This window comes from Ranitomeya imitator, chromosome 3, assembly GCF_032444005.1.
Source record: "Ranitomeya imitator isolate aRanImi1 chromosome 3, aRanImi1.pri, whole genome shotgun sequence".
In the NCBI taxonomy this organism is placed as follows: domain Eukaryota; kingdom Metazoa; phylum Chordata; class Amphibia; order Anura; family Dendrobatidae; genus Ranitomeya; species Ranitomeya imitator.
Window position 1 is genome coordinate 741668505 of NC_091284.1, and position 15285 is coordinate 741683789.

General features: G+C 41.8%; 1 protein-coding gene across 1 annotated transcript; it reads right to left on the reverse strand.

Moving 5' to 3' along the window:
• Nucleotides 1-219: 219 nt before the first annotated feature.
• Nucleotides 220-8318, reverse strand: C3H13orf42 (chromosome 3 C13orf42 homolog). The gene is made up of 3 exons (XM_069760273.1): nucleotides 7905-8318; nucleotides 3590-3737; nucleotides 220-446 (listed from the first exon to the last, which is right to left on the reverse strand). Exons 1-3 carry the CDS (start codon nucleotides 8316-8318, stop codon nucleotides 220-222), a joined length of 789 nt encoding a protein of 262 aa, XP_069616374.1.
• Nucleotides 8319-15285: the final 6967 nt, after the last annotated feature.

Sequence of the window (15285 nt, forward strand, 5' to 3'; positions counted from 1 at the left end):
CTGTGTTCTGGCCACCGCTGGCGTCAGCTGATCGGTTGGGGTGTCGGGTGTCACACTTTTACCAATCAGATATTGATGGACTATTCTGGTAGAAGTTTTCACATTTACTAGATCCGACAGTCAGACTCTATAAGACAAGATCAAGACCCGTTATAGACTCATTACACGAAGGCCATTAGCACCAAGATACATAGTCCTCAGTTACGGGCTGAATCTCCATTACTTTACTTTTGGCCGAGGTTTGAATTTCAATGTGTTAAATGCTCCTTCTACAGCTTTCGGCAGATAGATCGGGTACCGCTCTATTCGCTTAAGACTTGTGTTCCCCATGCTGCACCTCCACGACTGGCTGTATATGGATGTTCTCAGGACTTCCTCCGCGCTTCTCCTTGGGGCTCGTAGAATCCAGTTTGAATGTAAACTATGTTCTCTGCTACTGGTGGCCACTGAGGAGAAGGAGAAAGGAAGATAATGGAGAAATGACTCACTAAATCCTAATAGGCTTAATAATGGGTTTACCAAAGCACAGACCTATATGAATTGATCAGAAACAGGTAGTACAAGGTTATGATATCCATAAATCAGGCAATTTTCATCTACAGTAACTGCAAGATCTGACTGCACACTTGTGTTGTGGATAATCTGTAAAACCCCAAGACTCTTCCAGTTGCAATGAAAGTTACTCCATCCCCATTGCAAATTAGATTTATTAGCAAAATTTACAAACTTTATGCTGTTTGCATTAAACCAATGAAACAACAACAATATAAGTAGCTCAACATAACTAATATAACAAGTGGTGTCTCTATCTTCAACACAAATAATTTTTAATACTATTGTACAGTAGTCTCAGAATTATTCATCCCTTTCATGACCAGCATCTTTAGCACCTCTAGAAACCCCAAAGCACAAGTATCAAATATGCTCAAAACCATTTGGAGATACTGTTCTGTGTAGCAATGAATCCAAATTGTAACTATTTGGGCCTATGGATCAGCAGCATGTCTGGAGGAAGAAACATGAAGCATACACTGGAAAAAACAACCTGCTCATCATAAATCATGGTAGTGGCTTGGTGATGCCTACAGGGAAGCATGGCAGTGACTCAGTAATGACTACAGTGAAGCATGGTGGTGGCTCGGTGATCACTACAGTGAATCATTGCAGTGGCTCAGTGATGTTCTTGGGCTGCTTTGCTTCCTCTGGCAATGGAAATCTGCAGTGTGTGGAAAGCAAGATGGATTCAACAAAGTATCAAGAAATTCGAGGAAAAAGCATCATGTCTTCGGTAAGGAAGTTGAAACTTATCACCAAGGATTGGTTTTAGAAGAAGTCCTGGAAGATTTTAAAGTGGAGGTCACATTTGCCTGACTTGAACCCATAGAAAACCCTTAATGGGCTTTGAAGAAGGTGATTGCATGACCGAAAAGTAAAAATATTAGTGAACTGGAGGTCATTGCCCCTGAGGAATCGATTAAGATTCCTCAGGAACATTGGCAGAAGCTAGTGTCTGGCTATGTATTACATTTGCTGGAGGTTATAACAGCCAAAGGTGATTTATTAAACCCTTCATGACCTATGACTTATATTTACATCAAAGGTCATGTCCTTGCCTTTGAGGTGGCCTTGCACGCTGAGCCCACATCTTTCCCTGCACTTGATGTGGCTCATGGCTGACTTTCATAGGAGATCGTTATTTCTGCTAAACATAGCACAAGCAATAGGACAACTGCAGCTTCGAGTCTCCTACTAGGATTATTGAAAACAGTAAAAAAAAAAATTTTCAAAAATATGAAAAAATAGAAAAACACAATCTCAAATCATCCACCGTTTGCCCCATTAAAAATAAAAGAATTAAAAAAACAAAAATACACATATTTAGTATTGCTGCGTTCAGAAATGTCCAGTCTATCAAAACATAAAAACAGTCTGATCGGAAAACGGTGTAACGAGAAAAAAATGAAAATGCAAGAATTACGTTTTTTTGGTCGTCACAACATTGCAATCAAATGCAATAACAGGCGACCAAAACAACAGGGTGATCAAAATGGTATCATTAAAAATGTCAGCTCAGGGTGCAAAAATAAGTTATCCTCATCCCCAGATCCCGAAAAATGGAGACCCTATGGATCTGGCAAAATGGCGGCACCTGCATAATGTTTTTTTTCTTTCAAATTTTGGATTTTTTTTTTCACCAGATAAATAAAATCCTAGACATGTTTAATATCTGTGCACTTGAACCATATTGCCAGGTCAGTTTTACCATATAGTGAACCTGGTTAATAAAAAATCCCAAAAAACAATTTTTGCAATTTCACCGCACTTGGAATTTTTTCCCCCATTTTCTAGTGCACGATATGGTAAAATTAATGGTGTCATCCAAATGTACAACTCTTCCCGCAAAAAAACAAGTCCTCGTAAGGCTTTATTGATGGAACAATCAAAATGTTATGGCTCTTGGAAGAAGGGGAGGAAAAACAAAAGCGCAAAAACAGAAAATCGGAAAATCGCAAGGTCAGGAAGGGGTTACGGACTAAAGATGCTTGTCATGAATGGGTAAATAAGTCTGAAACTGTAGTAGTCAATAAAAGTGTCGTTTTGTGATGAATTTGGAAAAAAAAACATTTTTATATTAGTTGTGTTGAATTAAAACTAATAGTCGTTGTTGTTTTCATTTATTGCAAATTGCAGAAAGCTACTTATCCTCATAATAAAGCAATCTCATATTTTTTGCCTTCTTTTGGACAAACAGGGTAGGATGATACGAGTTAACATGATTCAGCATGGGAGCACGGCTTTTTTTGCAATGTCCCTGTCATCACAAGCTTTAAACATTTTAATTTCACAGATATTTGTGGGAATACAGACTCCTGCATAAAGGATGCAAGCTTCTGTGACAAAAACAAAACGGCCTCACATAGAGGTTTGTCTGGTCCACAAGACATCATCACAAGGTATATTCCAGTCTTATATCAAGATGAGGGTCTCAACAAAATACTGAAAGATGGTTTTAGATCTGTGACGAGGAAAGGTCGTTCTCTGGGAAATAAGGTGTCCCCAAGTCTTCAGAAAACAAACTTCAATATCTCCATGTGGTGCTCCACACAAGGATGTTACCAATGCTCAAAACAGAAATGTAATATGAAATACAAAGCTAAATACCAAACAGTCAAAAGGCATGAATTATAGGAAATCATAATAATAAAGGGTTTCTTTTTGGGTTTTTTTGCTTATGAGTCCACTCCATGTTCATTGTATAATATAGAAATTAATGACTAGTGCGAAGCGACCGTGCTCAGATAAGGTGTTATCCTCCATGCTCGGGTGCTGACGGAGTGACTTCGACGTGCTCAAATAATATGTTCAAGTTCCAGCGGCTTCATGTCTCACGGCTGTTTGACAGGCGCAACAAATGTTGGGGATTGCCTGTTAGCCAATCCATGCATGTGTTGCAGCTGTCAAACAGCCGCGAGACACTCAGGCATGTTCAGATAACTCCTTATCTAAGCACGGTCGCTGATCACTAACAGAAATATTAATGGCAGAAATAGCAGTATACATGAACTAATAATATTGTAAAGACACAAACCATCAAAGTCAACATCTGCATGCTTGAAATCACATGGTGCCGTCCTTATTCTTCTCTCTGTGTCCAGTCCTGCAATTACTGAATCAAAATAAGCTATAGCGTCCATGATATCTGAGTTGGGACTTGGCTTTTCATTATCCCTTGAAACCTGTGTAAATACAGTGAACATTTATGTTTCTAAATGAGTTTTCCAGGTAGGAAGAACGAGCAGAAGACCAGAGGTCTCCTCAGTAAGGAAGAACGAGCAGAAGGCCAGAGGTCTCCTCAGTAAGGAAGAACGAGCAGAAGGCCAGAGGTCTCCACAGTAAGGAAGAACGAGCAGAAGGCCAGAGGTCTCCTCAGTAAGGAAGGACGAGCAGAAGGCCAGAGGTCTCCTCAGTAAGGAAGAACAAGCAGAAGGCCAGAGGTCTCCTCAGTAAGGAAGAACGAGCAGAAGGCCAGAGGTCTCCTCAGTAAGGAAGAACGAGCAGAAGGCCAGAGGTCTCCTCAGTAAGGAAGGACGAGCAGAAGGCCAGAGGTCTCCTCAGTACACTGACTTCATGTGCCCTTCAGTTGCTACAATGCTTCTATAGCTAGTTAGATACATTGAGTCAAAGAATCTAGAAATACAAAATGTAAATTTTTTTTATCCTGTGTGCACTTTGTTTTGTTTTTTAAAGATGTATATGTAAAAATGATTCAAGTGAAGTTCACCCATAGAAATGAAATAGCTGCGGCTGGAAAAAGTTTCAATGTTTAGACACAAGGTTGTATAAAACATAAAGGCACCCCTGTATTAAGAATTCCAGGCAAAGCTGGCTGCATTCTTTATTTTAATGGGTGGTGTGAACCTGTGCAAGGATGGTCCTACAAGAAATGGGGTTTATGGAAGGGGATGATGGCAAATAGGTATCCAGTCCCCCGGTCTTACTTATTTAAGGGTGTAATGGTTAATCTGCTCTAGAAAGAGCACAGTTTTAATAATTGCTTTTCTTCCTCCTATCTCTAAATACAGGTGCTTCTCACTAAATTAGAATATCATCAAAAAGTTAATTTATTTCAGTTCTTCAATACAAAAAGTGAAACTCATATATTACATAGAGTCATTACAAACAGAGTGATGTATTTCAAGTGTTTATTTCTGTTAATGTTGATGATTATGGCTTACAGCCAATGAAAACCCAAAAGTCATTATCTCAGTAAATTAGAATACTTTATAACACCAGCTTGAAAAATGATTTTGAAATCAGAAATGTTGGCCTACTGAAATGTATATTAAGTAAATGCACTCAATACTTGGTCGGGGCTCCTTTTGCATCAATTACTGCATCAATATGGCGTGGCATGGAGGTGATCAGCCTGTGGCAGTGCTGAGGGGTTATGGAAGCCCAGGTTGCTTTGATAGCAGCCTTCAGCTCGTCTGCATTGTTGGGTCTGGTGTCTTGTATCTTCCTCTTGACAATACCCCATAGATTCTCTATGGGGTTAAGGTCAGACGAGTTTACTGGCCAATCAAGCACAGTGATACTGTTGTTTTTAAACCAGATACTGGTACTTTTGGCAGTGTGGACAGGTGGCAAGTAGTGATGAGCGAGTATGCTCTTTACTCGAGATTTCCGAGCATGCTCGGGTGTACTCCCAGTATTTTGGGCGTGCTCAGAGATTTAGTTGGTGTCGCCGCAGCTACATGATTTGCGGCTGCTAGACAGCCTGAATACATGTGGGCATTTCCTAACAAACAGGCAATCCCCACATATATTCAGGCTGTCTAGCAGCAGCAAATCCAACTAAATCTCCAAATAAAACCAACTAAATCTCCGAGCATGCCCAAAATACACGGAGTACACCCGAGCATGCTCAGAAAACTCGAGTAAAGAGCATACTCGCTCATGACTAGTGCCAAGTCCTGCTGGAGAATGAAATTTCCATCTCTAAAAAGCAAGTCAGCAGAGGGAAGCATGAATTGCTCTAAAATTTCCTGGTAGACGGCTGCGCTGACTTTGTTTTTAACAAAACACAGTAGACCTACACCAGCAGATGACATGGCTACCCAAACCATCACTGATGGTGGAAACGTCACACTAGACCTCAAGCAGCTTGAATTGTGTGACTCTCCACTCTTACTACAGACTCTGGGACCTTGATTTCCAAATGAAATGCAAAATTTACTTTCATCTTAAAACAACACCGGAGACCACTGAGCAACAGTCCAGTTCTTTTTCTCTTTGGCTAATAGTGGCATACCATGCAGCCACTATGGGGCCCGGCACCTCCTTATCCCCCCCCCAGCATCGCGCATTCAACTTATCGCGCTTGAAAGCAGTGATGAAGGAGACAGTGTCAGATGACTCTGACTCAGTGTGTGCTAGCAGTGGAGCTGAGACGCTCTGCAGAAGCCAGAGCAGCGGGAGAGCAAGGAGGAGAGGTAAGTATTGTGTGTGTGTATTGGCTGAACTATACTGTGTATGTATGTGCGGGCTGCACTATACTGTGTGTGCACGTGGGCTGCACTATACTGTGTGTGGGGGAATTCCTATACTGTGTCGGGGAAATACTATACTGTGTATGTGGGGGCTGCATTATACTGTGTGTGGGGGATTACACTATAATGTGTGTGGGGGTTGCATTATACTGTGTGTCGGGGCTGCATTATACTGTGTGTGGAGGATTGCACTATACTGTGTGGGGGGCTGCACTAAACTGTTTGTGTGTGCTGCTTTATACTGTGAGCAACATTATACTGTGAGCAAGGGGGCTGCATTACACTGTGTGAGGGGCTGCATTATACTGTGTGTGTTGGGGGGATGCATTATACTGTGTGTGTTGGGGGCTGCATTATACTGTGTAGGGGGTTGCATTATACCGTGCGTGTGTTTGTCAGGGGGCTGAATTATACTGTGTGGGGGCTGCATTATACTGTGCTATATGGCTGCATTATATTCTGAGGAGGCTGCATTATCCTCTATGAGGGGGCTACACTCTACTCTATGAGGAGGCTACATTATACTGTGTGTGGCTGCATTATACTCTATGAGGGGGTACACTCTATGAGGAGGGCTGCAGTATACTCTGAGGGGGGTTGCAGTATACTCCTGAGGAGGGCTGAATTATACTCTGAGGGGGCTGCATTATACTCTTAGGGGGCTGCATTATGCTCTATGAGGGGGCTACATTATACTGTGTGTGGGGGGCTGCATTATGCTTTATGACGGGGCTGTGGTACAGAGGGGTCTGCATTATACTTTATGTGGGGGCTGCAGTATACTCTATGAGAGAGGCTGCATTACACTATGTGTGAGGCTGCAGTATACTCTATGAGGGGGCTGCAGTATACTTTATGTGGGGGCTGCAGTATACTCTGATGGGGCTGCAGTATACTCTGTGGTGGGCTGTAGTATACTCTGAGGCTGCAGTATACTCTCTGATGGGGCTGCAGTATACTCTATGAGGCGGCTGCAGTATACTCTCTAAGGGGGGCTGCAGTATACTCTGAGGGGGGCCACATTATACTCTATTAAGGACCATGGTAAGTGCATTATACTATATGTACTTTATGGGACCTGCATTATCCTGTATTGAGAACTATCTGTACCCATCATTCTTCCTGAGCTGGAGTACAAAGGCCAGGAAACAAGCTTCGAACGACTTCAATATTGTCGATCGGGTTCGTTTAACGGCCTGAACTCAACACAACTGTTCTGTTGTAAACACAACAGAAATGTTTCTGTGTGATGGTGCAATATGTGAGCATTTGGGGCCCCACTTTAAACTTTTCCTCAGGTCCCCACTTTATCTAAAACCGGCCCTGTCTGTATTTGACATCAGTACTTGTAAGCCAAAACCAGGAGTTGGTGAAAAATGCAGAAGTGGTGACGTTTTTCTATTATACTCTTCCTCTGATTGTTCCACTTCTGATTTTGGCTCACAAATACTGATGTACATTACTGACCAAATACTGAGCAATACTGTGTACTGTGTAATGGCTGTGTCTGACCATACAGGGACATGGTCTGATCATACCACAGCTCCTGAAGTAAGTAAGGAAGTAAAAGAGTATACAGACATGAACGGCATGGGATCACAACTGATTCATTCTTTGAGATAAAACATTGCTTAAAAACAGGCAGTGAAATGTTTTACCTCATAGAAACAATTATTTGCGATCCGGTGCTGTAATAACGAATGGAACACGGAGGCAAAATGGATAACACAGAATGAAAAATGTAAGTATAAGTAAGCAAAAGAAATAAATAAAATAGACACGGTAATGTGAATGTAGCCTAAGAAAGACTGACTAGGCTTGCTTATGACTTGACCTATGTCAGCTTCCTCTTACCTTTCCATCACCCTTGTCATGTGATAATTTTTTCCCAGTTTTGGATGATTTGGTTGATACTGGTGAATATTCAGCTGTTCCTGTTATGCACCTCAAATTATGGAGACTGGCTAGATATTTTTTCCTGAGAGCTAATAGATCCTGGAGGTACTGGAGGAAATCCTGGGTCTTGGCAAACAACCACGCAGAGTCCTCATCTTTGTAGTAGCAGCATCCTGAGTCCTCAATATTTGTAGTGCTTTTATACTTTTTTAAAGACTCAGCAATAGTTGGTTTACCTCCTCCGACTACATACATAGAGGTGCTGCGGACCAGGCGAACCGGTGAAAGTGTGCCAGTGTAGGTGGTGCTACCATCGGTAAGGTCGTGACTGCAAGAGTTCGGATGAAGAGCCGACTGAAGTTTTCTCAGCATGATGTTTTCTGGATAGATTTCTGGAACAATTTCAATATACATGTGAGCCGATGTCTCCTCGGTGACCCAATTTTAGGTAAGACCCAAAGCCTCGTAGACAAATACTTTGTTGGACTTGGCCTTTGGCTTCCGTCGATGAGGTTGACCTTGGACAAAAAACTTCTTCCAGAGAATTTATTTTTTAATAACGCTAAATATTTTGATGTAATAGCATTTTACAATGAAGTTTCTTCATTCTTTATCCCAGATGCACAGGTCCTGTCTTCACATCAGGACACAAAGCCTCATCACTGATCTGGTCTGTAACAGAGGATCTCATGTGTTTTCTCCATGGTAACAGAAAAGCGCATGGATATCTGGTGTCTGTTTATTGTTAAGAAAATGGAGGAGTCAGATAGCCAGATGCCATGTATACTGCATGAAGGAGTCTAGCAGGAAACGGCCGGCAATGGCTAATTTATTCTACACAAATATTGGAATCACTTTTAGGAAATGCAGACTTCATATTACAGTTTTACAAAATAAAGTTTGCTTTAAAAAAAAATTTTTTTTCAGTTAAAGCAAAATTACTACTTAGTTGTACTTGTAGCCAGATGAGTTTCTGTAATCTAACAAAGAATAAAATCAAATAAATGTGCATATAAGGTCTGATCTTGCATCTGCAAGGAACAACATAGTCTACTGCACTATTCTATGTAGTAAAAAAAAATAAAAGGTATGTGACTGACATATTCCAGTCTCGTGTATGCCAAAAAGATTGTAAAGAAAATGTATACGTTCACCTTTGGCATGGTGAATTCCACCAAGACTCAACTTAGCACATGGTTTTCCCTTTTTGGGTGCAAATATTAGGCTTTGTAGCCTCAATCCCGGATGAAGACAGTATAGCTGGTGAAACATGTTGGGGAGGCTTTAGGAGCAATTTTAATAGCATTATCAGTGTATGTGTAGGAGGATTATACGGGTTATAGGTAGAAGCCGCACCTGATCCCTTACCCCTGAATACTGTCAGTGGACATGATTAGGGCTAAGCAAATTTATGAGACCTAAGTTTTATTACTAGTACGTTCTTGGCCCAGCATAAGCACACTGATAGTGCAGAATTTTAAGTCTTATTTCTATTTTAAATTGATTAATAAAACTTTTTTTTGTAGGGTCCTTAGTTAGGGATTTATTTGCCTTTGGCAATCTTTGAATTATTATATTACCCTGTATAGACAGCATATGGTTGTTGGTAATTTTTCTTTAACCCCCTAAAGGACCAAGACACTTTGTAGATTAATGACCGAGCCCCATTTTTTAAATATGGCCACTGTTACTTTATGAGTTAATAACTGTGGAACTCTTCAACAAATCCCACTAACTCTGAGACTGTTTTGTTTTGACACGTTGTACTTCATGATAGTGGTAAACATTTTTGATATAACTTGTGTTTATTTGTGAAAATATCAGAAATTTGGAAAAAAATGTCGCAATTTTTAAACTTTTAATTTTTATACCCTTAAACCAGAGTGATGTCACACAAATTAGTTAATACATAACATTTACCACATATCTACTTTACATCAGCACAATTTTTTAAATAAACTGCTCAAAAAAGTAAAGGGAACACTTAAACAACAGAATATAACTCCAAGTAAATCAAACTTCTGTGAAATCAAGCTGTCCACTTAGGAAGCAACACTGTCTGACAATCAATTTCACATGCTGTTGTGCAAATGGAATAGACAACAGATGGAAATTATTGGCAATTATCAAGACACACTCCATAAAGGAGTGGTTCTGAAGGTGGGGACCACATACCGCATCTCAGTACCAATGCTTTCTGGCTGATGTTTTGGTCACTTTTGAATGTTGGTTGCGCTTTCACACTTGTGATAGCATGAGATGGACTCTGGCACCCACACAAGTGGCTCAGGTAGTGCAGCTCATCCAGGATGGCACATCAATGCGAGCTGTGGCAAGAAGGTTTGCTATGTCTGTCAGCGTAGTGTCCAGAGGCTGGAGGCGCTACCAGGAAACAGGCCAGTACACCACAAGACGTGGAGGGGGCCGTAGGAGGGCAACAACCCAGCAGCAGGACAGCTACCTCTGCCTTTGTGCAAGGAGGAACAGGAGGAGCACTGCCAGAGCCCTGCAAAATGATCTCCAGCAGGCCACAAATATGCATGTGTCTGCACAAATAGTTAGAAACTGACTCCATGAGGATGGTCTGAGTGCCTGATGTCCACAGATGGGGGTTGTGCTGACAGCCCAACACCGTGCAGGACGCTTGGCATTTGCCACAGAACACCAGGATTGGAAAATTTACCACTGGCGCTTTGTGTTATTCACAGATGAAAGCAGGTTCACATTGAGCACATGTGACAGACGTGAGAGTCTGGAGATGCCATGGAGTGCGATCTGCTGCCTGTAACATCCTTCAGCATGACCGATTTGGCAGTGGGTCAGTAATGGTGTGGGATGGCATTTCTTTGGAGGGCCGCACAGCCCTCCATGTGCTCACCAGAGGTAGCCTGACTGCCATTAGGTACCAAGATGAAATCTTCAGACCCCTTGTGAGACCATATGCTGGTGCTGTTGGCCCTGGGTTCCTCCTAATGCAGGACAATGCCAGACTTCATGTGGCTGGAGTGTGTCAGCAGTTCCTGCAAGATGAAGGCATTGAAGATATGGACTGGCCCGCCTGTTCCCCAGACCTGAATCCGATTGAACACATCTGGGACATCATGTCTCGCACCATCCACCAACGACACATTGCACCACAGACTGTCTAGGAGTTGGCAGATGCTTTAGTCCAGGTATGGGAGGAGATCCCATACCTGGCAGAAAAAATGCAGTATTTACACTACAGTGGGAATAGTGATGTGTGAATAGTATTGTTGCTCGAGTCTCCCCGAGCATGCTCGGGTGATCTCCGAGTATTTTGTAGTGCTGGGACATTTAGTTTTCCTCGCCTCAGCTGCATTATTTACGGCTGCTGGAATGCCTGAATACTTGTGGAAATTCCCTAACAAACAGGCAATCCCCACATGTATTCAGCCTGGCTAGCAGCCATAAATCATGCAGCTGAGGCGGAAAGCAAAATGTCAGAGCACTACAAAATTCTCGGAGATCATCCATGCTCGGGGAGACTCGAGCAACAATGCTATTCGCTCATCACTGCATGGGAACACAGCCTTACGGCCATGTTTGGCAAAATAGCACTTAAAAAAAACTAAAGTTCATCTCGCAAAAAAGTAAAGCCTCATTGGTTGATTCCGTGTAATGGCTAAATGAAAAGATGGTAACAAATTGCAAGCTTTCGAGATTACTCAGTTCTCTTCATCAGACATAGACTAATATAAAATCTGATGAATCACATAGTTATACACAACAGGGCACAGAAATAATGCAATAGATAAGTGACATGAAGCAAATCAGTATGGGAGAGGAAGAAGCTGATGTGGCAGTAAACATTGGAACAGTTCATAAATAAGGAATGTGAACGTTTTATTGTCCTGCGATTGAGGTCTGGTCCATCGCTGTGATGTCCCCAAAAGGTCTGAGGAGCACATTCATTGTTTGATGTAGAAAAACATAAATCCATGAGACACCTTCTTTCCTGCTCTGAGTGTGGCTCTAACTGACTGGGTGGTGGAACTACTGTGCAATGATCCGAGGAGAACCTGGAGAGGTGTGACTAGATGACTTACCAAGTCTGACCTCGGATGCACGGCAGCTGACGATACTGTGATCTGAGGAGGGACGAAAAAGGCGGAACCAGGTGATACTCCAGGACTCACCTTGAGTGGATGGCAGCTGACCCCCAAGGAATAGAAGGCAGGAACAGCCAGGAATGGTAGACGTAGCAAGTACTGACTGGCACGGCTGGTATAGTGACCAATTATTTTTAGGGGATTCATAGCAAAAGAGGTGAATACTTATGCACATGCCAATTTTTAGTTATTTGATTTTTGATTCCGTAAATTTTGTTTATGCCTATATTTTCTTACTTCACTTCACCAACAGAGACTATTTAGTGCTGATTCATCATACACAAATCTGATTACAACAATATTTAATCACACGTTGTAATATAACAAAGTAGTCAAAAACAAAATCAAGGGAGATGAATACTTTCGCAAGCCACTATATAAAGGTATCACTGTATCAAGGTTTTAGTCAGCTTGCTATGACCTACATCTCCATGTAGACGGCTTAGGAGGGTTGATCCTACTGACTGATTCTCTTTAATAATTTGGATTTTTTTTTTAAATGAACAACTGGACTGACAATCACTTTTCTGAAAGTGATTGATGACGGATAATAGCAAATGTAATTTTATTATTATATTTTTAATATTTAATACTTATTTAATATTATTTAATAAATAATAAAGTGATAAGTACCTGAATATAATTTATTATTGCACATCAAAGTAATAAATGTAATGTCAAAATTCCGTTTGAGCAGAAATAAAGAGAAAAAAAAATTATATATCTCAATGTCATTAATAATTGTTACCTTCTTTCAAATGGTACTGACAAAGTACATGTGGATATCCACTAGGTGGTGATACAATCGACTTAATGATCCATCCACAGGTTCTCACAATCCAGTGAAACATGAAATTCGCTGTGCGGTTGACGCACAGTATCTGGCCCCCAGTTTCACTTTACATCTACTAATTGCTAGTGGCGCAATGAACTCTACATACAGATTTTGATGTGTTTTTTTCTGGATACAGAAGAGCTTTAAAGGTGAAGAACTAAGCAGGAAAGGGAAAAATCTGAGGACATTATTTAATGTAATAGCTGTGGAGACGCTGAGTATTGGGATGTAATCACTTATTGATTTTCTTTTTTCTGCACTCTAATTTGCACTCCAATGCTATTGAATGGTTTCCTGCTGACAAAATCTTCTAAAATCCTCCCAAAAAAAAAAAATTTTAAAAAATGCTTGGAAAACTCTTCCAATTCATTTCTATGAGAAATACACTGCTTTCCAAATGAGGAGTTTTTTTATTAGTTTTTTTTTAGACGTTTAGAAAAAATAAAAAAAAGTTGCAAAGAACGTTTCAGGGAAAAAAAGTCTACAAAAGGCTATGTGTACACAACATCGTTAATACAACGGCAGTTTGATTTCATAAAGGGGAGTGATTTTTTTTCCTGAAGTGGCTCCGCCGGTGTTTTTGAGCTTGTTTTTACAGCGGTTGTGCCACCATCGTCTTTTACCTATATCTTCTATTGCTTTTGTTTGTCCCTTACTTCTTGATATACCGACATTATTTCCCTACAGGTTTTTGCTTGTACTATTTTGTACTTTGCAGTAGAGTTTTCTCTATCAAATTTCAGTAGGTCCAGTAGGTCTATCTGGAGGCAGGGGGAGAACAAACATGGTCGCAGAGGGCGCTACTACAACCGGATCCATTTGGAAAGGGGCCCGACAGACGTCCATTCTGCTGAAGTGTATTGCGATGCAGAGACCCACCGGCTCCCTGCACTGTAATACGTGATGCCAGAAGGTAAGAAGAATCTTTATTTTTTTAATGTGTTTAAAAAGAACCATAGTACGGACATTATACCAGGCAGGGGCCCAAGATGGGCAACATTATAAAGGACCGGGCCCCAGGATGGGGAGCATTATACCAGGATGGTGGACATTATGCAAGGAAGGGGCCCAGGATGGGGGGCATTATTATATCAGGATGGAGAACAGGATGCTGGTCATTATACCAGGCAGGGGAACAGGATGGAGGAGATTGCACCAGGAAGGGGCCCAGGATGGAGGACATTATACAAGGAAGGGGCCTAAGATGGGCAACATTATAAAAGACGGCCCCAGGATGGGGAACATTATATCAGGATGGTGGACATTATGCAAGGAAGGGGCCCAGGATGGGGGGGCATTATACCAGGATGGGTAACAGGATGCTGGTCATTATACCAGGCAGGGGAACAGGATGGAGGAGATTGCACCAGGAAGGGGCCCAGGATGGAGGACATTATACAAGGAAGGGGCCCAAGATGGGCAACATTATAAAAGACAGGGCCCCAGGATGGGGAGCATTATACCAGGATGGTGGATATTATGCAAGGAAGGGGCCCAGGAAGGGGGGCATTATACCAGGATGGGGAACAGGATGCTGGTCATTATACCAGGCAGGGGAACAGGATGGAGGACGTTATACAAGGAAGGGGCCCTGGATAGGGGGCATTATACCTGTATTGAGGTCAAGAAGAGGAGCAGGATCAGGGACATTGTTATAAAATGGGGGACATTATGTCAGGAAGGGGCACATTATGGGGGACTTGTTGTAGGATGGGTATAGCAGGAAGGGGCCCTTTATGGGAGACATTATACCAGTATGTTGGACATTGTTACAGAAAGGAGCCAGGATTGGGAACATTATTACAGTAAGTGGCCCAGGACAGTGGGCATTATACCAGGAAGGGGTCAAGGATGGGAGATATTATACCAGGAAGGGGACACTGATGAGGGGCATTATAACGAGCATGGGGACTTTATATCATGAAACAACCCAGCAGGAGGGACATTACAACAGGAAGAAGCCTATAACAGTGGACATTATAACAGGAAGGGGCTCAGGATGGGGGACATTATTGCAGGAAGGGGACAGGTTGGGGGACACTATTATAGGAAGGTGCCAGGATGGGAACATTACTACATGTAGGCTGAACACATGTCGTTACAGGATCTAGAATGCTACAAAGGCCCATATATCTAACCATCATGGAGGTGGGCCAAGGTCCAAATTTTGCAACAGGGTCCATCGGATTCCAGTTACACCATGGCGTGGTGGTGCCTCTTTAAATGATTTTTCTTTGTCATGTAATGGTGACTTTGGTTCTTTGCTGTGTGGATGTGTCAATGAATTTCCAGTCTCTGTAAATTTGTGTGTTTTTACACTGGTGTGTGCGCAGAGATACTGACTTGTCATTCGATAGCTGATCTCATTTTATAT

Bases quoted from the DNA above. Each gene is read 5' to 3' on its own strand.
- C3H13orf42 (XM_069760273.1), bottom strand. From the start codon at position 8,318: ATGCTGAGAAAACTTCAGTCGGCTCTTCATCCGAACTCTTGCAGTCAC. The intron at 3,738-7,904 runs GTAAGAGGAAGC...GTATTTACACAG, and splicing joins ATGACAAGGGTGATGGAAAG to GTTTCAAGGGATAATGAAAA. The intron at 447-3,589 runs GTTTGTGTCTTT...CCTTCTCCTCAG, and splicing joins TGCAGATGTTGACTTTGATG to TGGCCACCAGTAGCAGAGAA.